The sequence below is a fragment of the Haliotis cracherodii genome, unplaced genomic scaffold (genome assembly GCF_022045235.1).
Source record: "Haliotis cracherodii isolate W230 unplaced genomic scaffold, xgHalCrac1.p SCAF_7, whole genome shotgun sequence".
Classification (NCBI taxonomy): domain Eukaryota; kingdom Metazoa; phylum Mollusca; class Gastropoda; order Lepetellida; family Haliotidae; genus Haliotis; species Haliotis cracherodii.
In genome coordinates, this window is record NW_027266330.1 from 53003031 (window position 1) to 53025855 (window position 22825).

The window sequence follows — 22825 nt, forward strand, 5'->3', positions numbered from 1 at the left end:
GACTGTGTTGTAGACTGAAGGCTGGTGTATGACTGTGTTGTAGACTGAAGGCTGGTGTATGACTGTGTTGTAGACTGAAGGCTAGTGTATGACTGTGTTGTAGACTGAAGGCTGGTGTATGACTGTGTTGTAGACTGAAGGCTGGTGTATGACTGTGTTGTAGACAGAAGGCTGGTGTATGACTGTGTTGTAGACTGAAGGCTGGTGTATGACTGTGTTGTAGACTGAAGGCTGGTGTATGACTGTGTTGTAGACTGAAGGCTGGTGTATGACTGTGTTGTAGACTGAAGGCTAGTGTATGACTGTGTTGTAAACAGAAGGCTAGTGTATGACTGTGTTGTAGACAGAAGGCTGGTGTATGACTGTGTTGTAGACTGAAAGCTGGTGTATGACTGTGTTGTAGACTGAAGGCTAGTGTATGACTGTGTTGTAGACAGAAGGCTGGTGTATGACTGTGTTGTAGACTGAAGGCTAGTGTATGACTGTGTTGTAGACAGAAGGCTGGTGTATGACTGTGTTGTAGACTGAAGGCTGGTGTATGACTGTGTTGTAGACTGAAGGCTGGTGTATGACTGTGTTGTAGACTGAAGGCTGGTGTATGACTGTGTTGTAGACTGAAGGCTGGTGTATGACTGTGTTGTAGACTGAAGGCTGGTGTATGACTGTGTTGTAGACAGAAGGCTAGTGTATGACTGTGTTGTAGACTGAAGGCTGGTGTATGACTGTGTTGTAGACAGAAGGCTGGTGTATGACTGTGTTGTAGACTGAAGGCTAGTGTATGACTGTGTTGTAGACTGAAGGCTGGTGTATGACTGTGTTGTAGACTGAAGGCTAGTGTATGACTGTGTTGTAGACTGAAGGCTAGTGTATGACTGTGTTGTAGACTGAAGGCTGGTGTATGACTGTGTTGTAGACAGAAGGCTAGTGTATGGTTGTGTTGTAGACAGAAGGCTGGTGTATGACTGTGTTGTAGACTGAAGGCTAGTGTATGACTGTGTTGTAGACTGAAGGCTGGTGTATGACTGTGTTGTAGACAGAAGGCTGGTGTATGACTGTGTTGTAGACTGAAGGCTAGTGTATGACTGTGTTGTAGACTGAAGGCTGGTGTATGACTGTGTTGTAGACAGAAGGCTAGTGTATGACTGTGTTGTAGACAGAAGGCTGGTGTATGACTGTGTTGTAGACTGAAGGCTGGTGTATGACTGTGTTGTAGACTGAAGGCTGGTGTATGACTGTGTTGTAGACTGAAGGCTGGTGTATGACTGTGTTGTAGACTGAAGGCTGGTGTATGACTGTGTTGTAGACTGAAGGCTGGTGTATGACTGTGTTGTAGACTGAAGGCTAGTGTATGACTGTGTTGTAGACAGAAGGCTGGTGTATGACTGTGTTGTAGACTGAAGGCTAGTGTATGACTGTGTTGTAGACAGAAGGCTAGTGTATGACTGTGTTGTAGACTGAAGGCTAGTGTATGACTGTGTTGTAGACTGAAGGCTAGTGTATGACTGTGTTGTAGACAGAAGGCTAGTGTATGACTGTGTTGTAGACTGAAGGCTGGTGTATGACTGTGTTGTAGACAGAAGGCTAGTGTATGACTGTGTTGTAGACAGAAGGCTGGTGTATGACTGTGTTGTAGACTGAAGGCTGGTGTATGACTGTGTTGTAGACTGAAGGCTAGTGTATGACTGTGTTGTAGACTGAAGGCTGGTATATGACTGTGTTGTAGACAGAAGGCTGGTGTATGACTGTGTTGTAGACTGAAGGCTGGTGTATGACTGTGTTGTAGACTGAAGGCTGGTGTATGACTGTGTTGTAGACTGAAGGCTGGTGTATGACTGTGTTGTAGACTGAAGGCTGGTGTATGACTGTGTTGTAGACTGAAGGCTGGTGTATGACTGTGTTGTAGACTGAAGGCTGGTGTATGACTGTGTTGTAGACTGAAGGCTGGTGTATGACTGTGTTGTAGACAGAAGGCTAGTGTATGACTGTGTTGTAGACTGAAGGCTGGTGTATGACTGTGTTGTAGACAGAAGGCTGGTGTATGACTGTGTTGTAGACTGAAGGCTGGTGTATGACTGTGTTGTAGACTGAAGGCTGGTGTATGACTGTGTTGTAGACTGAAGGCTAGTGTATGACTGTGTTGTAGACTGAAGGCTAGTGTATGACTGTGTTGTAGACTGAAGGCTGGTGTATGACTGTGTTGTAGACAGAAGGCTAGTGTATGGTTGTGTTGTAGACAGAAGGCTGGTGTATGACTGTGTTGTAGACTGAAGGCTAGTGTATGACTGTGTTGTAGACTGAAGGCTGGTGTATGACTGTGTTGTAGACAGAAGGCTGGTGTATGACTGTGTTGTAGACTGAAGGCTAGTGTATGACTGTGTTGTAGACTGAAGGCTGGTGTATGACTGTGTTGTAGACAGAAGGCTAGTGTATGACTGTGTTGTAGACAGAAGGCTGGTGTATGACTGTGTTGTAGACTGAAGGCTGGTGTATGACTGTGTTGTAGACTGAAGGCTGGTGTATGACTGTGTTGTAGACTGAAGGCTGGTGTATGACTATGTTGTAGACTGAAGGCTGGTGTATGACTGTGTTGTAGACTGAAGGCTGGTGTATGACTGTGTTGTAGACTGAAGGCTAGTGTATGACTGTGTTGTAGACAGAAGGCTGGTGTATGACTGTGTTGTAGACTGAAGGCTAGTGTATGACTGTGTTGTAGACAGAAGGCTAGTGTATGACTGTGTTGTAGACTGAAGGCTAGTGTATGACTGTGTTGTAGACTGAAGGCTAGTGTATGACTGTGTTGTAGACAGAAGGCTAGTGTATGACTGTGTTGTAGACTGAAGGCTGGTGTATGACTGTGTTGTAGACAGAAGGCTAGTGTATGACTGTGTTGTAGACAGAAGGCTGGTGTATGACTGTGTTGTAGACTGAAGGCTGGTGTATGACTGTGTTGTAGACTGAAGGCTAGTGTATGACTGTGTTGTAGACTGAAGGCTGGTATATGACTGTGTTGTAGACAGAAGGCTGGTGTATGACTGTGTTGTAGACTGAAGGCTGGTGTATGACTGTGTTGTAGACTGAAGGCTGGTGTATGACTGTGTTGTAGACTGAAGGCTAGTGTATGACTGTGTTGTAGACAGAAGGCTGGTGTATGACTGTGTTGTAGACTGAAGGCTGGTGTATGACTGTGTTGTAGACTGAAGGCTAGTGTATGACTGTGTTGTAGACTGAAGGCTGGTGTATGACTGTGTTGTAGACTGAAGGCTAGTGTATGACTGTGTTGTAGACTGAAGGCTAGTGTATGACTGTGTTGTAGACTGAAGGCTGGTGTATGACTGTGTTGTAGACTGAAGGCTGGTGTATGACTGTGTTGTAGACTGAAGGCTGGTGTATGACTGTGTTGTAGACTGAAGGCTGGTGTATGACTGTGTTGTAGACTGAAGGCTGGTGTATGACTGTGTTGTAGACTGAAGGCTGGTGTATGACTGTGTTGTAGACTGAAGGCTGGTGTATGACTGTGTTGTAGACAGAAGGCTGGTGTATGACTGTGTTGTTGTGTTGTAGACAGAAGGCTAGTGTATGACTGTGCTGTTGTGTTGTAGGCTCAAGTCCATGGTGGAGCAGTCCCAGCTGCTGTCTAGTCTTGATAATGTTGACCTTCTGATGGCCGAGAACAAATTCTCCAAAGTGTTGCCCTCCCTGGAAGCTGTGGCCAACATATGTCAGACCCTGCACCCTGAAGGTGAGTCACAGCCACATCCGTCACACCCTGCACCCAGATGGTGAGTCAAAGCCACATATGCTGGACCCTGCACCCAGAAGGTGAGTCACAGCCACATCTGTCACACCCTGCACCCAGAAGGAGAGTCACAGCCACATATGCTGGACCCTGCACCAAGAAGGTGAGTCAGAGTCACATCTGCCAGACCCTGCACCAAGAAGGTGAGTTGGAGCCACATATGCCAGACCCTGCGCCCAGAAGGTGAGTCACAGCCACATATGCTGGACCCTGCACCAAGAAGGTGAGTCAGAGCCACATCTGCCAGACCCTGTTTCCTGAAGGTCAGAGCCAATTCTGTCACACCCAGCACCCAGAAGGTGAGTCAGAGCCACATATGCCAGACCCTGCATCCAGAAGATGAGTCAGATGCATGAATGGGAGGTAACTCTCATTCTGCATGTTGCCATCTTTATTGTAAACAAGATTCAACCAACATTATGTGCATATGACAAAATCTTAACATAATCCTTTTGAGGAACAGAAAAATTACTAAGAGTCTAGTTTCATCAGAGTAAATGGTCTGGACCATTCTGTGATTCTCTTTTGGAGACATGGAATAAGGGCATTTTATCAACTCTTGATTGGACATTTTCATGATTTTATCAACTCTTGATTGGACATTTTTATGATTTTATCCACTCTTGATTGGACATTCTACTGTATTATTGCCAATTCAGAAACAAACCAACAAGCAAAGAAACCAAAGGTAGTCACAGCAAGATAACACTACAATTTTCTTGGCACTGGTTATTGAAAGTTGTACATGTCTCGATGTTTTTTCCAGCTACGAAGGTGGTGTGGAGTAAGGTGACCCCGGAGAAGAAGGACAACGGTACATTCTCCAGTAGTATGTTCCTCGGCTTGTTTTATCTGCAAAGATGCCTGCCATTGTCAATTTCTCCGAATATTTACTCTTTTAAACGGAGGCAGGGATAGCCAAGTCGACTAAGGCGTGCAATTCGCTGTGCAGAGTTGCGTCCCTTGGGCATGCCAGAAACCATTGATTTTGGGTTTGAATCCTGATTCACCCTGATTAATTCCTGGTCTGTCAGCACCATTCACATGCTCGTGGGTTTTGCCTAAGCAGTGAAAGTCGTAAGGCCTGCGTCATTTGGGGCTTTCCTCCCACATCAAACTGGAATACTGTTTAAATCAGCATTAAAAACCCAACTCGCTCACACTTTTCGAAACACTATTCTGTCAAGATAGTAAGGTGAAACCCTACTGTCTCAAACTCCTCAGGACCAGAGAAATAATTTGACTTATCCGGGCTTCGACACATCCGACTCGACTGTCTGACCTAGCCATTAACGAACAGAAGGTAAACGTACTGCATTGTACGTGATGTAAATAAAGGAAGAAAAACAGTAGTTTTGGGCATATCTACATTTATACATCTACATTATCTATATCATTGAATCCAGGTAAGAATAGGTCTTTTGCAACCCATGCTTGCCGTTAGAGGCGACTAAGCTTGTCGTAAGATCGGGTGGTCAGGCTCATTGACTTGGTTGATGCATGTCATTGTATCCCAATTGCGTGTATCGATGCTCATGATGTGAATCACTGGATTGTCTGTTCCAGACTCGATTATTTACAAACTGCCGTCAAATAGCTGGAATATTGCTGAGTGTGGCGTTTAACAACAAACAAACAAAACATAGGATTTGATCATCATGAGATCACATGACTTATCATCTTGTGATACGACTATATGTTGAGTTTGAGACAGTCGGGAATTCGGCACATCCATATTGACACACCTGGGTTAAAGTAGTGATAAGTATTGTACGATTTGAGGTGACAAGGCTGTGGTCCGTGGATGTGACATATTTTGTCAAAAAGACATTGTCGCAATTTGGACTAGTTTTTTCGATCACTCCATTAAAACCGCTCACTGATCAACTTGAATAAATTTGACTTTTAGGTTTAAAGAGAAAGTCAAGTTCAGCCTTGAAAACACTAAAAAGATTAAAATCCTCGTCATCTCCTAAACCCATGGAGTCTGCAGCTCATCCAGGGTCTCTCCCAGAGCCAACCCCGGGGGCAGAGGCGTCGACCCAGCCAGACACGCCCGCTGTCTCAAAATCTGCAACACTGATAAAAACACCAAACTCACCAGCAACAGCATCAGGAACGACACCAGCAACACCGCCAGCAGCCACTGTTGCTCATAGTCCCAGCACAGTTCTTGGTACAGCACGGCATGCAGTGGAGCAGAACACACGACTGCCTGAGTAAGTCTGATGATGATGATGATGATGATGACTGTGACAACAATGTAACGATGGGACAATCTCTGAGTCCATGTGTACTGTGTAAGGTGTCACAATGTGACAATCTCTGAGTGCACTTATCCTGTATAAGGTGATGCGATGTGTCAATCAGTGAGTGCACATGTACTGTGTAAGGTGTCGCAATGTGGCAATCTTTGAGTGCACATGTACTGTATAAGGTGTTGCGATGTGGCAATCACTGAGTGCACATATACTGTATAAGGTGTTGTGATGTGGCAATCTCTGAGTGCACATGTACTGTATAAGGTGTTGTGATGTGGCAATCTCTGAGTGCACGTGTACTGTGTAAGGTGTCACGATGTGGCAATCACTGAGTGCACATATACTGTGTAAGGTGTTGTGATGTTGCAATCTCTGAGTGCACATGTACTGTATAAGGTGTTGTGATGTGGCAATCTCTGAGTGCACGTGTACTGTGTAAGGTGTCACGATGTGGCAATCACTGAGTGCACATATACTGTATAAGGTGTTGTGATGTGGCAATCTCTGAGTGCACATGTACTGTATAAGGTGTTGTGATATGGCAATCTCTGAGTGCACGAGTACTGTATAAGGTGTTGCGATGTGGTAATCACTGAGTGCACATGTACTGTGTAAGGTGTTGCGATGTGGCAATCACTGAGTGCACGTGTACTGTATAAGGTGTCACGATGTGGCAATCTCTGAGTGCACATGTACTGTATAAGGTGTCACGATGTGGCAATCACTGAGTGCACGTGTACTGTATAAGGTGTTGTGATGTGGCAATCACTGAGTGCACGTGTACTGTATAAGGTGTTGTAATGTGGTAATCACTGAGTGCACATGTACTGTGTAAGGTGTTGCGATGTGGCAATCACTGAGTGCACGTGTACTGCATAAGGGGTTGTGATGTGGCAATCACTGAGTGCACGTGTACTGTATAAGGTGTTGTGATGTGGCAATCACTGAGTGCACGTGTACTGTATAAGGTGTTGTAATGTGGTAATCACTGAGTGCACATGTACTGTGTAAGGTGTTGCGATGTGGCAATCACTGAGTGCACATGTACTGTATAAGGTGTCACGATGTGGCAATCACTGAGTGCACGTGTACTGTATAAGGTGTCACGATGTGGCAATCAGTGAGTGCACATGTACTGTATAAGGTGTCACGATGTGGCAATCACTGAGTGCACGTGTACTGTATAAGGTGTCACGATGTGTCAATCTCTGCGTGCACGTGTACTGTGTAAGGTGATGTGATGTGACAATCTCTGAGTGCACGTGTACTGTAAAAGGTGTCAAGATGTGGCAATCACTGAGTGCACATGTACTGTATAAGGTGTTGTGATGTGGCAATCACTGAGTGCACGTGTACTGTATAAGGTGTTGTAATGTGGTAATCACTGAGTGCACATGTACTGTGTAAGGTGTTGCGATGTGGCAATCACTGAGTGCACATGTACTGTATAAGGTGTCACGATGTGGCAATCACTGAGTGCACACATACTGAATCAGGTGTCACGATGTGTCAATCACTGAGTGCACATGTACTGTGTAAGGTGTCACAATGTGGCAATCACTGAGTGCACGTGTACTGTGTAAGGTGTTGTAATGTGGTAATCACTGAGTGCACATGTACTGTGTAAGGTGTTGCGATGTGGCAATCACTGAGTGCACGTGTACTGTATAAGGGGTTGTGATGTGGCAATCACTGAGTGCACGTGTACTGTATAAGGTGTTGTGATGTGGCAATCACTGAGTGCACGTGTACTGTATAAGGTGTTGTAATGTGGTAATCACTGAGTGCACATGTACTGTGTAAGGTGTTGCGATGTGGCAATCACTGAGTGCACATGTACTGTATAAGGTGTCACGATGTGGCAATCACTGAGTGCACGTGTACTGTATAAGGTGTCACGATGTGGCAATCAGTGAGTGCACATGTACTGTATAAGGTGTCACGATGTGGCAATCACTGAGTGCACGTGTACTGTATAAGGTGTCACGATGTGTCAATCTCTGCGTGCACGTGTACTGTGTAAGGTGATGTGATGTGACAATCTCTGAGTGCACGTGTACTGTAAAAGGTGTCAAGATGTGGCAATCACTGAGTGCACATGTACTGTATAAGGTGTTGTGATGTGGCAATCACTGAGTGCACGTGTACTGTATAAGGTGTTGTAATGTGGTAATCACTGAGTGCACATGTACTGTGTAAGGTGTTGCGATGTGGCAATCACTGAGTGCACATGTACTGTATAAGGTGTCACGATGTGGCAATCACTGAGTGCACACATACTGAATCAGGTGTCACGATGTGTCAATCACTGAGTGCACATGTACTGTGTAAGGTGTCACAATGTGGCAATCACTGAGTGCACGTGTACTGTGTAAGGTGTCACAATGTGGCAATCACTGAGTGCACGTGTACTGTGTAAGGTGTCACAATGTGGCAATCACTGAGTGCACATGTACTGTGTAAGGTGTTGCGATGTGGTAATCACTGAGTGCACATGTACTGTATAAGGTGTCATGATGTGGCAATCACTGAGTGCACGTCTTCTGTGTAAGGTGTTGCGATGTGGCAATATCTGAGTGCACGTGTACTGTATAAGGTGTCACAATGTGTCAATCAGTGAGTGCACATGTACTGTATAAGGTGTCATGATGTGGCAATCTCTGAGTGCACGTCTTCTGTGTAAGGTGTTGCGATGTGGCAATATCTGAGTGCACGTGTACTGTATAAGGTGTCACAATGTGGCAATCACTGAGTGCACGTGTACTGTGTAAGGTGTCACGATGTGGCAATCTCTGAGTACACATGTACTGTATAAGGTGTCATGATGTGGCAATCATTGAGTGCACGTGTACTGTGTTGCAGCAGCAGTACGGGCACCCCCGATGTGAGTGCATCAGCCAGCAAGGAGTACAAGCTCATCAACCTGGAGCTGTTGCGAGTCGTGCAAGGTAAGCTGACTTCTCCATGCAGTCCAATGGCTGAAAGAAAATTTTAGGATTCCAAATATGTTTTACAAGAGTGATTGAGTATGGTTTTATGCCGCTTTTAGCAATATTCCAGCAATATCATGGCGGGGGACCCCAGAAATAGGCTTCAAATGTTGTACCCAGACAAGGAATCAAACCCAGATCTTCTGCGTAAAAAGCAAACGCTAAACCACCCCTGTTTTACAAGACTATTTTTGAATATCAATTAATTTTGTGTCATAACACATTTTCGGTCAGCTCTCTCCCCATTTATTGCTGCCTTTTTTCTCCTCTAATTCTGCAAGGCAGCACATCGGAAATGTTATTTATGCCTATTACCCTTCCATTTTTGCATGTGTCGTAATAAGCTTTGATAGTGTTGGTTTGAGGTGGGTCTACTGAAACACCAGTGGATCTCAACTCTTGATAGTATCAGATGACTGCAAGATGTCCAGGTATGACAACGTGAATGTAGATTCAAACTCCAGACAGCAGTGTTGCCTTCAGGCCTCACTAAGGGAGGTCGGGTAGCCTACTGGTTAAAGCGTTCGCTCGTCACGCCGAAGACCCGGTTTGATTCCCCACACGGGTACAATGTGTGAAACTCATTTCTGGTGTCCCCCGCCGTGATATTTCTGGAATATTGCTAAAAGCAGCGTAAAAACCATACTCACTCACTCACTCAGGCCTCACAACCACAAACCCCTTTCTTTGTTTTCTGTCCGTTCTATGAAACTTCCAAATTCCATTTTGGTTTTCATAGTGTGTTAGTGTGTTCAATATGTTCATCTCCAGCTAAACTGCTGCAATAGCCCTAAACCAAGTAGCACAAGTCGATGGAGCTGTATTTGGATTCACTTTGCTTCCATCCCATGATGGTGATGGTGATGGTGATGATGATGGTGGTGGTGATGATGGTGATGATGATGATGGTGGTGATGATGATGATGATGATGATGATGATGATGATGATGATGATGATGGTGGTGATGGTAGTGATGGTAGTGATGATGATGGTGGTGATGATTGTGGTGATAATGATTGTGGTGATGATGATGATGATGATGGTGGTGGTGATGATAGTGGTGATGATTGTGGTGATGATGATAGTGGTGATGATGGTGGTGATGATTGTGGTGGTGATGATTGTGGTGATGATGGTGATGATGATAGCGGTGATGATGGTGGTGATGATTGTGGTGATGATGGTGGTGATGATTGTGATGGTGATGATGATGATGGTGGTGATGATGATGGTGGTGGTGATGATGATGATGGTGGTGATGATGATGATAGTGATGATGATGATGATAGTGGTGATGATAGTAGTGATGATGATAGTGTTGATGATGATAGTGGTGATGATGATGATGATGATGATGATAGTGGTGATGATAGTGGTGATGATGATAGTGTTGATGATGATAGTGGTGATGATGATGATGGTGGTGATGATGATTGTGGTGATGATGATGATGATGGTGGTGATGATGATGATGATGATGATGCTGATGATGATGATTGTGGTGATGATGATGGTGGTGATGATGATGATGGTGGTGAAGATTGTGGTGATGATGATAGTGGTGATGATGATGATGGTGGTGATGATGATGATGGTGGTGATGATAGTGGTGATGATGATAGTGGTGATGATGATGGTGGTGATGATGATAGTGGTGATGATGATGATGATGATGATGATGATGATGATGATTCTGGTGATGATGATGGTGGTGATGATGGTGATGGTGATGATGATTGTGGTGATGATGATGATGATGATGATTGTGGTGATGGTGATGATGATGGTGGTGATGATGGTGATGGTGATGATGATGGTGGTGATGATGGTGATGATGATGATGATGGTGGTGATGATGATGATGTGGTGATGATGATGTTGGTGATGATGGTGGTGATGATAGTGGTGATGATGATCGTGGTGATGATGGAGATGATGATTGTGGTTATGATGATTGTGGTGATGATGATGATGATGATGATGATGGTGGTGGTGATAATGGTGATGATGGTGGTGGTGATGATTGTGGTGATGATTGTGATGATTGTGGTGATGATGGTGATGATGATTGTGGTGATGATGATGATGATGATGATGATGATGATGATGATGATGGTGACGATGATGATGATGGTGATTGTGATAATGATAGTGGTGATGATGATGGTGATGATGATTTTGGTGATAATAGTGATGATTTTGGTGTGATGATGATGATGATGAAGATGATTCCAAAATGAAAGGCAAAGTGTAACCTGTTCATACAGAACCAAATGTTGAAATAAGTAAATAGCCACACAAGATCAAGGAATAATCAGTAAATCATAGTTTGACACACAGCTTCATGTTTACAATCAAAATGTCAATACAGTGTGTCAGATAGGTGGCAGAAGCAACAAGTGACCATTCCTAGAATTAATGTGAGTGCTCTCTCGAATGATCAGAATCTTGTCGCTGTTGAATGTCTTGAAAGCAGCCTACCTCGATTCTCGAATCCAGAATAGTGCTGGAAGCTGGTAGGAATTTGCTGTTTCATGAACACACTTGGCAAGTAGATCAGACAGGTCGAACAGATCACCCTCATGTCTCAGCCAGCCCTCAAGAAGCTGTCCCGTCCATAAACTCTCCCCTGAGGAATCCTTCTATCTCCACATTAGATTTTCATATTGTCCACATCGTCATATTTGGATTTTATGTCCAACTTGACCTTCGTGACCCCTGTTCATTTACTGTTACTGCATATTTACATCTTTATAACTACAAGCCCAATGGCGCTGAAACTTTGGGTGAATGATCCCAGCGATATCATCCAAATCTGGCTTCCACAGGAGATATTGCTGGGATGAGATCAAGCGATATCTACACTGTAGATATCACTGCAATGAAATTACATCACAATGCTTTGCAGACCATTGTGACATCACTGGTTACCATGATGTCACAATCAAATGACATCACTAATGGCTGTGCTACTGAAGCTGTTTGCAGTACTTTTTACACTGAAGACACTCCTAATTACTGTCTACAAATTGGAAAAGTTGAAAGAATGATGTTGGATGATAAATAAAATCTCACCCTTGTTTCTTTTGATATCAAATATATCAACACTCGCAAGCATCGGAATTTTTCCACTTTTATCAACTCGTGTTGATATATTTGATATCAAAAGACACTCGGGTGAGATTCTCTATATATAACTTACTGAGAAACATTCTGATGCCATTCTAAACATGGCTACCATTATTATAATATGAAGTGGGGCGGGGAAATAGGAGCGGAGATTGTCCATTCATCCGTCTGTCTGCTTCTCAAAGGGGACAAATTGAAAAAATAGATTTTAACCACTTTGTTACTGGTCATGAGCTCAAATGAGTTCAAAAATGGGTGTCTTAAATTTATTTTTTACAGAGTTATGGCCCTTGCTCCATTCTTATCAATTTAGATACTGTGTGAAACGGGGACAAGTTTTCTCAGAAACTGCTGAAGTTACATGAATGAAAGTTTGCATTCTTATCAAAGTGATACTTGTCAAGACTGAGTTTGAAAATTGGTCCAGTAAATTATGTTTTTACAGAGTTGCATCCCTTGATACATGTTATTTTACTTTGTGCATTGTGTGGGCAATGGGGACAAGGTTTTTCAGAAACTACTGAAGTTAGCTTATCTAAGAAATAATTATCAAGACCGATCATTTTTTCTAGAGAAGGACCTTTTGTGTGTATTGACTTAATAATTATTCATTTTTTCGGATGACATAAAGTGGCCCCAGTGTCTATCTCTCCTTCCTCTTTTATGGGACTCTTTCTTATAGTTTTTGTTCACTACTATATGAACAAACACAGTTTTAATGTAGCCCATGGTGGGGAAGTGATAACGCTGTTTTCTTGTTTCTTCATAATTCTAGTGAGCTTGAAAGCCTTATAGGGGGCACCGGTGGCCCAGTCGTCTAAGGCGCCGTGATTCGCTGTGCAGAGTTGCGTCCCTTGATCTCGCCAGAAACCTATGATTGTGGGTTTGAATCCCGGTTCGCCCCGATTATGTTTCTAGGTTTCTCAGCACCAAACCCGGGCTTGTGGGTTTCACCGAAGTGGTAAACGTCTGAGACCTGCATCACTTCGGGCTTTCCTCCCACATTAAGCTGACTCGCCGTGATATGACTGGAAAACTGTTAAAAGCGGCGTTAAACCCAACTCACTCACTGAAAGCCTTGTAAAAACCTTCATTGGTTTTGATGACTAAATAATAAACTTGTGTACGTGACCTATCTGTATTTCTAAGTCAGCAGTATAATGAATGACAATGGGTTCACACTAGCTAGAACACACTCTCCTACCCAGGGTCCCATGAGGCCGTAAAAGGCGACTATGCTTGTTGTAAAAGGCGACTTTGCTTGTCGTAAGAGGCGAATAACGGGATCAGGTGGTCAGACTCGCTGACTTGGTTGATGCATGTGATCGATCCCAATTGCGTGGATCGATGCTCATGATATCAATCACTGGTCCAGACTCGATTATTTACAGACCGCCGTCATATAGCTGGAATATTGCTGAGTGCGGCGTTACACAACAAACAAACAAACCTGTCAAGTTAGACTTTGAGAAACATTAGAAAAACTACTTTCCTTGCAACTACTTGCAATTGATATTACTCCAGCATACCTTGTTTAGCACTAATCATCAATCAGAAACTGACTGTTGCAGGTAACTTTGTGATGGGTCTGAGTGGAGTGGAGCTTCAGATCGGCAAGGTCTTGGAGGTAACCCAGCTCCACAGCCTCCATTTTGTCAGCGTGCAGTGGTACCAAGGTAACACATTCAGCTGGCAACAACTTAGTGTGTTGCTCATCTCCCATTGGTCCTAAGTACCCGTTCCAATCAATAATTTATACTTTAAAGACAAGATAATATTATCTTGTACAGAAAAATTTGGAACAAATTTCATAAAAAAATCCTTGCTATATTTATCACGTGTGTATTCCAAGAAGGGAAGTAACTCTGTCTAGGGCTTAAATCAGGTCCGTCTTTTTTCTTCCAATTTTCGACATTTATGCTTTGAGCATGGAGACACCATCGGTTGCACTAGAATTAAGCACAAAGACGATGCACCCTTGAAGATCCGGTTTAGAATTGATTTTCAGCAATCCAGCTTTCGTAGACATGACAAACAGGATTGTTGTCAGACTGGATGATTTGGTTGATCCATGTCATGATATCCCTACTGAGTAGATCGATGCTCATGGTGTGAATCACTGGATTGTCTGGTCCAGACTCAATTATTTACAGGCCGCCGTCATATGGCTGGAATATTGCTTAGTGTGGCGTTAGGCAGTGAAAAAAGAAAGCAAAAATGATGCCAGGGGTTGATGAGCATGTGCTCTATTAACTCAGTGGAGACTCAAATGGTGAATCTATTTGGCAGATTTGTTATACAGCAGATGACTAGTTGTGGCAGGTTTCTTTGGAGATCCGGGTTAGAATAGGTCTTCAGCAACCCATGCTTGCCGTAAAAGGCGACTATGCTTGTCATAAGAGGCAACTACGGGATCGGATGGTCAAGCTCGCTGATGTGGTCGATACATGTCATCGATGACTCTTGAAGTTGGAATTTCAAGATACCAAGTTGTTTGTTGTTTAACGCCGCACTTAGCAATATTCCAGCTATGTGATGGCAGCCTGTAAATAATTGAGTCTGGACATCACTGGATTTTCTTGTCCAGACTCAATTATTTACAAACTGCCATCATATAGCTGGAATATTGCAGAGTGTGGTTTTAATCAACAAACAAACAAACAAACAAATTTTTTTAAAGTTATTTTTTCATCCCTTGTTTGCTGATAATGGCAGCTTGTGACTTTATGACAATATTCCATCTAACGTGTGTTCAGTGTAGCTCTGTGTTAGTGTGCTTTCAATATGTTGATATTCTGCAACACTGCAGCACTGCTGAAAATGCAGGAAACAAGTGAAACTTTCGCGGGTCTCATATGAACTTTGCTTCCTCTGTTTTGTTTCAGGCTCTGTTGGAAAATCAAAGCAGTTTACATTATCTGAGAAATGGATCAAGAAAAGTGATTTGGTGAGTATCTGTTGTAACACTACAACCGACTGAAATGTAGGAACAGGGCTGTGTTTCACAAAGTGTTCTCAGCGCTATGGACCGTCTCAGTGGTGTAGTGGATAGAAGGTCGGTGGTTGATCTCTGGCCGCGTCATACCAAAAGTTGTTAAAAGATGGTACTTGTTGTTACCCTGCCTGGCGCTCAGCATTAAGGGGCTAAAACAAGGACTGGTCAGCTCGGAGTCAGTATACTGTGTCTGAGTAGGGTGTCCATGTTAGAATGGTATCTCAGTGGGCTAGCACTATAAAATCGGCATCAGTCCAGACCTAGTACATGTAGACACACAGCCACAGCTATAGTCTGGAAGGTAATTTAAGGTACCGACGTTTACTACAATATCTGAAAAACTATCGGACCTACTCCAGTCAAAGTTGGTATGAGATTATTAAACAGTCATCCATAACTGGATATTACATTTAAAGACAATCGGTGCATGAATAAAAAATCTGTCTATTTAGCTATCACTATTTCATCAACAACCAGACCTGTTCGTCACGGGTGGAATGAGCTTTCATTGAAACAGCCATCTGCATAATGCTACCCCTGCGTCACAGGACCATATGACACAGTTGAACCAATCAACTCAACTCGAAAGGTTGCACGTATTCGTGATTCCCATGCACCCTTTCGATATCACACACGATAATGGACCGCCTTAATCTTAATCGATAATGTCCCATTAAACCCCATTACACCTCACCATTTATATGTTTTGTCATCTGCTCCAGGTGAACAGCGAAGGCCTGATCTGCAGTTTCACCTTCGACCCTCTACAACCTATCACAGACACCCTGGAGAAAGAGTTGATTCGAGCAGGAGAGGAGTTCAACATCAACGGAAGTTCCGCATCTCCATGGGCGAAGCGAGTCCGCACTGCCAAGACAACGTAGCAAGAGATAGATCTCATTCACGTCCTCAGTCTAATCACCACTGAAATTCTTTGAAACAATGTGGAGTTGAGTTCCTTAGTCATGCCAGGATCTGCTGATTTGAGGTTTTGCATTTTACATTTGCCCTCATTTCAATCCTTCATCCAACCATTGATATTCTTCAAAACAAGGCAGAGTTATGTCCCTTTGTCATGTCAGGATCTGCTGGTTTTGGATTTAAATCCAAGATTTGCCCTGATTACGGTCCTTGGTTTCACCATTGAAATTCTTCAAAACAAGGCAGAGTTATGTCCCTTTGTCATGTATGGATCTGCTGGTTTTGGATTTAAATCCAAGATTTGCCCTGATTACGGTCCTTGGTTTCACCATTCAAATTCTTCAAAACGAGGCAGAGTTATGTCCCTTTGTCATGTCATGATCTGCTGATTTTGGGTTGAAATCCAACATTCTTCTGTTCAGGATAACCTTACCCATGGTCCTGTGTTTCATCGAAATGGCAAGCATCTGCTGCCTGCATCATATTCTACCTCCCTCCTGGTTTATTCTCTTAGAGTCAAGTGTCACTGACGTGCCGCTAGTCCGATATAGAGGTTAGTGTGAGGAGACGCCAGGCAATGTTGTCACAACATCTCGGGGATAAAGCGTTCGTTACAATGTGTGAAGCCCAATTCTGGTGTCCCCCTGTGACATTGCTGGAGTATTGCTAAAAGCGGGGAAAAAAACATACTCACCCACTACAACATGTGGTGATGTGTTCATTGTCTTTAAGGACTGACTTAATTTTTCAAGGTAAGGGGTTGTTGGGTTGGGTGTGTGTTCGAAAAACTGGAAGTTTTTGTATTAGTCGGTTTATTTCAATAAAATGTTCAAGACATACGATTATTTCCCTGAAAGATGGGAAGCCTGGTTGTTAGAGCATTTCATCTTCACACCGAAGACCCGGGTTTTATTTCCCACAGAGATACAGTGTGTTGTCCCCGTCATAATATTGCTGGATAATTGCTAAAAGCAGCACTTAAATAACAAGTGTCCAATATGTCCATAATTGTAAAGGCATGATCAAGTTGTCGGATAAGAAAGGAGTGAGTGAGTTGGGTTTAACGCCGCTTTTAACAGTATTCCAGATATATCGTGGCGCGTCAGCTTAATGTTGGAGGAAAGCCCGAAGTGATGCAGGTCTCAGACGTGAAACCCACGAACACGGGTATGGTGCTGACAAACCTAGAAACATAATCGGCGCGAACCGGGATTCGAACCCACAATCATAGGTTTCTGGCGTGCCCAAGGGACGCAACTCTGCACAGCGAATCGCGGCGCCTTCGACGCCTTGGCCACCCGTGCCCCCTTGTACGATAAGAAAGGATGTCAGTCAGGGGAATTTTAGTGCATGGTTTAAAGGACTTGATTGTGAGTTAACGCTACAAAAGGGTAGCATCAATGGTCATGAATGCATAAGAAAGTCACGACACCTACATTCCTAATGCAATAAGCAAAACACTGTCAAAGGTGAATTTCTGCTGACTCTGCATTTACTGCTGAGCAGTGAGTGTCATGGACAGTAGGACCTTGTTAAACTGGACATGGTCTCTTGCACACTTGGGCTTAGAAAAATACATGAATTGGTTCTCAGGCAATGGCATTTGAAAATATAGAGCAGGTGGTTTTTTGTTTGTTTTTGTTTTGTTTTGTTAGTATGTAAATAAATAAACAGTCGTGTACAGTTAACCTTGGAAAGGCCTCCCTACGGAAATGTATTCCTTGATGAGTAAAATACTGGAATACAATATTTGACTACTGTTGGGACTACTAGTGTGTGTGTTCTTTCATAGATATGGCTTGTTAGCTTGCTATAAGGTGTTCATTGTGTATCTGGACTTGCGTTTGTAATCCATTATATGACTTTTATCCAAGGTTTCACACTGTTTTGAATCGCATTGTTTTAAAGTAATGTAGAATTTCACTGCCAGGGTTGTGTGTTGGGCGCGGAATATTTAAGGGTTTTTCTTTTTAATAATGGAAACAAAAACGAAACGTGGGATGGACTGTGAGATGTGGGCTGTGCCTGAGAACCAAGACTACCGTATTCGACGTAATAAGCGCCCCGCTCTAATAAGAGCCCACGGCGATATTTCCTGATATATTGGCGAGTGAACAATCCTAATTAGCACCCTTCCGATTGATCAATGTACACAAGACTTATTTATTCACGTATAATATGCACTCATGCGTTATATGCACCCTTTATTATGGGCAATCAAATTCAGGAAAAATATATCTGTCGTGTACAAACATTTCAGTCTGTCAGCATAAACCACGAAATTTATCTTTCAACTCAACTGATCTTTCAACTTTTCCACCAAAATAATATTCTAATAAGAGCCCCCTATTTGTAATTTTGAGAGTGCCCTGGGTGCTTATTACGTCGAATACAGTATTATTATTTTTAGCCTTATCTTCGCAGTCTGGGTCATTATATTTTCAATTTTGTGTGGCCAACCAGAAACCTCTTCTTTGTATGGATAGATTCATGAGGTCCTACTGTACATGATAGTTACTTGATCGATGTTTTTGACATATGTATGTATATATTTTCATGATGTTGTTAATGGTTGTGTTATGTTGTTAATGTTTAGTGATTTAGCAAATCTGTGTGCTATTTTTTAGTTCAAACCAAAGAATATTTTATTTTCAATTTGTTGCAGGTAGTTTATAAGGTTACTGTGGTTACAAAATTTTATCTATGGCTTACAAAATTGAGGCAGAAGTATTTATGTGTTGAAGGATCTATACAAAACAGTGTTTGTAAATAAGGCTATTATAAATTAATTGATAGATTTTCATCCAATTTTTATATGCGAGGTGGGACAATTAAAAAAAAATATCTTCAAACACATGGTACCTGTGTTCATAAAGTGTTGCTGGATGTGATTCCCATGAACTGATACATCTTCCTGAGGCAAGGGAGTTAACTGACTTAAAGAGTCCAGTTTCCGCCCTTGCCCAGCTAGGCTGGAATTCCTGGGCTTGATCATAGCGCCGCCAGTGGTTAATATGAGTTATGTCCCTTCTATGTCCCTCCTATTGGCCAATCAGATTCAATCTCTCATATCACTTGTATTTGCTTCACAGAAAATGGCGCCCAGTGAAGACGATCTGGTTGATAATCAAGATTTATATTGTAATATAAGCGGTCTTACTTCTCGCATCAGGGCGGTCGGGTAGCCTAGTGGTTCAAGTGTTCGCTCGTAACGCCGAAGACCTGGGTTCGATTCCCGACAGGGGTACAATGGGTGAAGCCCATTTCTGGTGTTCCCCGCCGGGATATTGCTGGAATATTGCTAAAAGTGGCGTAAAACCATACTCGCTCACTCACTCACTCACTAACTCACTCACTTATTCACCCACCCACCCACCCACCCACTCACTCACTCACTCATCAAATCATGCGCAGTTTACAAACTGGATGTCGATTTCCTTGTGCGATTTTGGTTTGTCGATTTCCTTTGCGATTTTGGTTTGACTATGCCTAGACTTGTTAGTCCAGCCAACATATAATTCCAACCTGGTTTGGCAAGGGTGGAAACTGGACTTTAATATACAGTTAACTCCCTTGCCTCGGGAAGATGGTGTGGTAGGCTTGTGATAAGTAGATACACACTGTGTGTTTATTTCTTCAACTTAATCAGGTCAAGTGAAAAAAGGAACACGTCAGTAGGAGGCTGTGTGTTTAGCTAGGGGGTGGGATGATCGTCTTATGATTATTATATTTTGGCCTAAAAGTGAATATCAAGTGACCCCTGTTTTAACTCACAACACTAAGAGATTTGGAGGTTTCCATATTCATATACTATCACAGGAAGCCACAGTAACCCCTATTCTTATATCACATTCTGAATCTCACACAAGTATATTTTGATTTCAAATAAAAATCAACTTGCGTCAAAAACAATTTATAATCTGAGGCTTTGCGAAGAGCTCTAGACGTTTATCAGAGTGTATTGATATGATTGACATCCGAAGGACCTTTCATCTGACCAATTAGAGCATCTCTTACATTATCAGGAAAGTGGCAGTCGGAATGTGTTTTCTAATCATGCAACCTTGAAAAGGTTACAGGCTGATTTTGTTAAAATCATCGTCCATCTGCTTTCTGAGTTGCTAATGTTGACTATTTGTTAGTCATTTCATTGGTCGGTCAAAGTTCGCGAAAGGTTGTTTTGACATGACCTGTAATCGGATGTCCTCAGATCTTTTGTTTAACGTAGCGAGAACCAAGATCTGATTTTAATGAGATTGAAGAGCACCTGATTCTTTTCACGTGACTATGGTTTGTAAATATAAGTATCCCTTTGAAGCAGGTGATGAGTAGCCAAATGGATCAAGTGTTTGCTTGTCATGACAAATACCGGGGTTTCATTCCCAACATGTTTGTACAATGTGTAACCGCATTTCCCTTTGTTCCTGGTCATGCTGAATATTGCTGAATCAGCGTAATAACCATCATCAGTCACTCATACATTTTTTACATTGCATGTGTTCAGTAGCCCATCTTCCCGAAGCGAGATAGTTAACTGACCTTAAAAGTCATGCAAAGAATTTCCAGCCTATTTTAGCAAGGGTGGAAACTGGACTTTTATTGTCAGTTAAGTCCCTTGCCTCAGGAAGATGAGTCCAGACTTTATTTTCCATTTGGTTTACGGATTTTTGGTCCAAAACTTCTGTTGGGTAGGTTGGATATTTTTGTGTTTTGTTTAAAGTCCAATATCCAATATGTATGTATATTTCTGTAAAATGTTAAGAAGTGTTTCAGATAAAATTTTAACAGATTTAATTATAGTATTTAAAGAATTAATATATTTTGCTAATGCCTGTAAATGAGTATTGTTTATTTAGCATTTTACTTATTTTGAAGCTTAAAATTTAATTTATTTTGTTTTGCATTTCAATCCTTTGGAATTGTTGAATTCCTAAACCAAGTTTTAGAAAGAGTGTTGCCTGATCAAGCATTATGAACTGGAGCCCATTAAGGCCATATCATGTTTCAAAATATTTTTTCTTGAAATTTCAAGATATTATAATGAAAATTCAAGGCTCTTCATGTATGTTGAAAATTCAAGGTACTACTTTGAAATGTCAGGTGCAAGAACAATGTTAAGGCCTTAATTGTATTATCATGACTTTTCAACATAGCATCTTGAAATTTCACCATAGTATTTTGAACTTTCAAATGGTATCTAGAAATTTCAAGAAAGAAAACACCATGATATTGCACCAATGGGCTTCCATTGTTGTATGTGAAGTAGATCAAAAATCCTTTTTCATGTTTTCACCTTATATTTAAAAATATATATTTCCCCCTTAATATACTCTTGTGACACAATATGACTGTAATACTGCTGTTACTTTGTAGTTTAACTAGTTTTATAGACTGTCAGTAAACTAAACATTTGTTGAAATGTACCGGGGTAGTTCTCATGTGTGTGTTGCATTGTGATTTTTCCAGATATATTAATGTTTCAGATGTACTGATCTTCAGTTTCTTGACATATTTTATTTACAAATATATTTATGAATATGTTGATATATTTTGTACTATAATCCAGTTTTCAAATAACTAAGCCATATTAAAAGTCATTAGTCCTAATCGTTTACAAATCTGTGATGTTCAGTGTTTGGTGGTACCCTGTTTCGTGGTATGAACATCAAAATAGTTGGTCATGTATTGAGACAATGAGCTGCACCTGACGTTCAGTGCTTGGTGGTTTTCCTATATCGGTACCCTATCAAGTTTTGCATTGCAAACTCACTATCCAGGAGGTATCATATCAAGACCTTGCTATCAAGGTTTATATCATGTTACAATGAAGTGTTCTGTTATGGCTCTTACCTTAACTTAAACAAGTTATGCTGGAGTGACAGACTCCGTTTCATAAAGGGTTCTTAGTGGTAAGACTGTCACGAGTCATGAGATGTCAAACTGTTAGACAGTTATTGCAGGTCCAGTCAAACTGTTGGACAGTAATAGCAGGTCCAGTCACACTGTTGGACAGTTACAGTAGGTCCAGTCAAATTGTTGGACAGTAATAGCAGGTCCAGTCAAACTGTTGGACAGATATAGCAGGTCCAGTCAAATTGTTGGACAGTTATAGCAGGTCCAGTCAAATTGTTGGACAGTTACAGTAGGTCCAGTCAAACTGTTGGACAGTTACAGTAGGTCCAGTCAAACTGTTGGACAGTAATAGCAGGTCCAGTCAAATTGTTGGACAGTTACAGTAGGTCCAGTCAAACTGTTGGACAGTTATAGCAGGTCCAGTCAAACTGTTGGACAGTTATAGTAGGTCCAGTCAAACTGTTGGACAGTTATAGCAGGTCCAGTCAAACTGTTGGACAGTTATAGCAGGTCCAGTCAAACTGTTGGGCAGTTATAGCAGGTCCAGTCAAATTGTTGGACAGTTATAGCAGGTCCAGTCAAACTGTTGGACAGTTATAGCAGGTCCAGTCAAACTGTTGGACAGTTATAGCAGGTCCAGTCAAACTGTTGGACAGTTATAGCAGGACAAATGAATGTGACTGTTTCCACTCATTGTATCATCTAGATGGGGAGCTGACCAATGAATGTGATTGTTTCCACTGATCGTATCATCTAGATGGGGAGCTGACTAATGAATGTGATTGTTTCCACTGATTGTATCATCTAGATGGGGAGCTGACTAATGAATGTAATTGTTTCCACTGATCGTATCATCTAGATGGGGAGCTGACCAATGAA

The 22825-nt window shown here is 42.2% G+C and overlaps 1 protein-coding gene across 3 annotated transcripts in view; it reads left to right on the forward strand.

Moving 5' to 3' along the window:
• Positions 1-20844, forward strand: part of LOC139448113 (tripartite motif-containing protein 55-like) — a 38753-nt gene extending 17909 nt beyond the window's left edge. Inside the window, exons 6-12 of one of the 3 annotated variants that reach the window (XM_071229627.1) lie at positions 3600-3739; positions 4563-4625; positions 5706-6015; positions 8920-9005; positions 13749-13853; positions 15063-15124; positions 15895-20844. In XM_071229627.1, the coding sequence (XP_071085728.1) occupies positions 3600-3739; positions 4563-4625; positions 5706-6015; positions 8920-9005; positions 13749-13853; positions 15063-15124; positions 15895-16056 (928 nt within the window). In that variant the 3' untranslated portion in view covers positions 16057-20844. The remainder of the gene's footprint in view (positions 1-3599; positions 3740-4562; positions 4626-5705; positions 6016-8919; positions 9006-13748; positions 13854-15062; positions 15125-15894) is intronic. The other 2 variants (XM_071229629.1, XM_071229630.1) reach the window with 2 other exon arrangements.
• The last annotated feature ends 1981 nt before the right edge of the window (positions 20845-22825 follow it).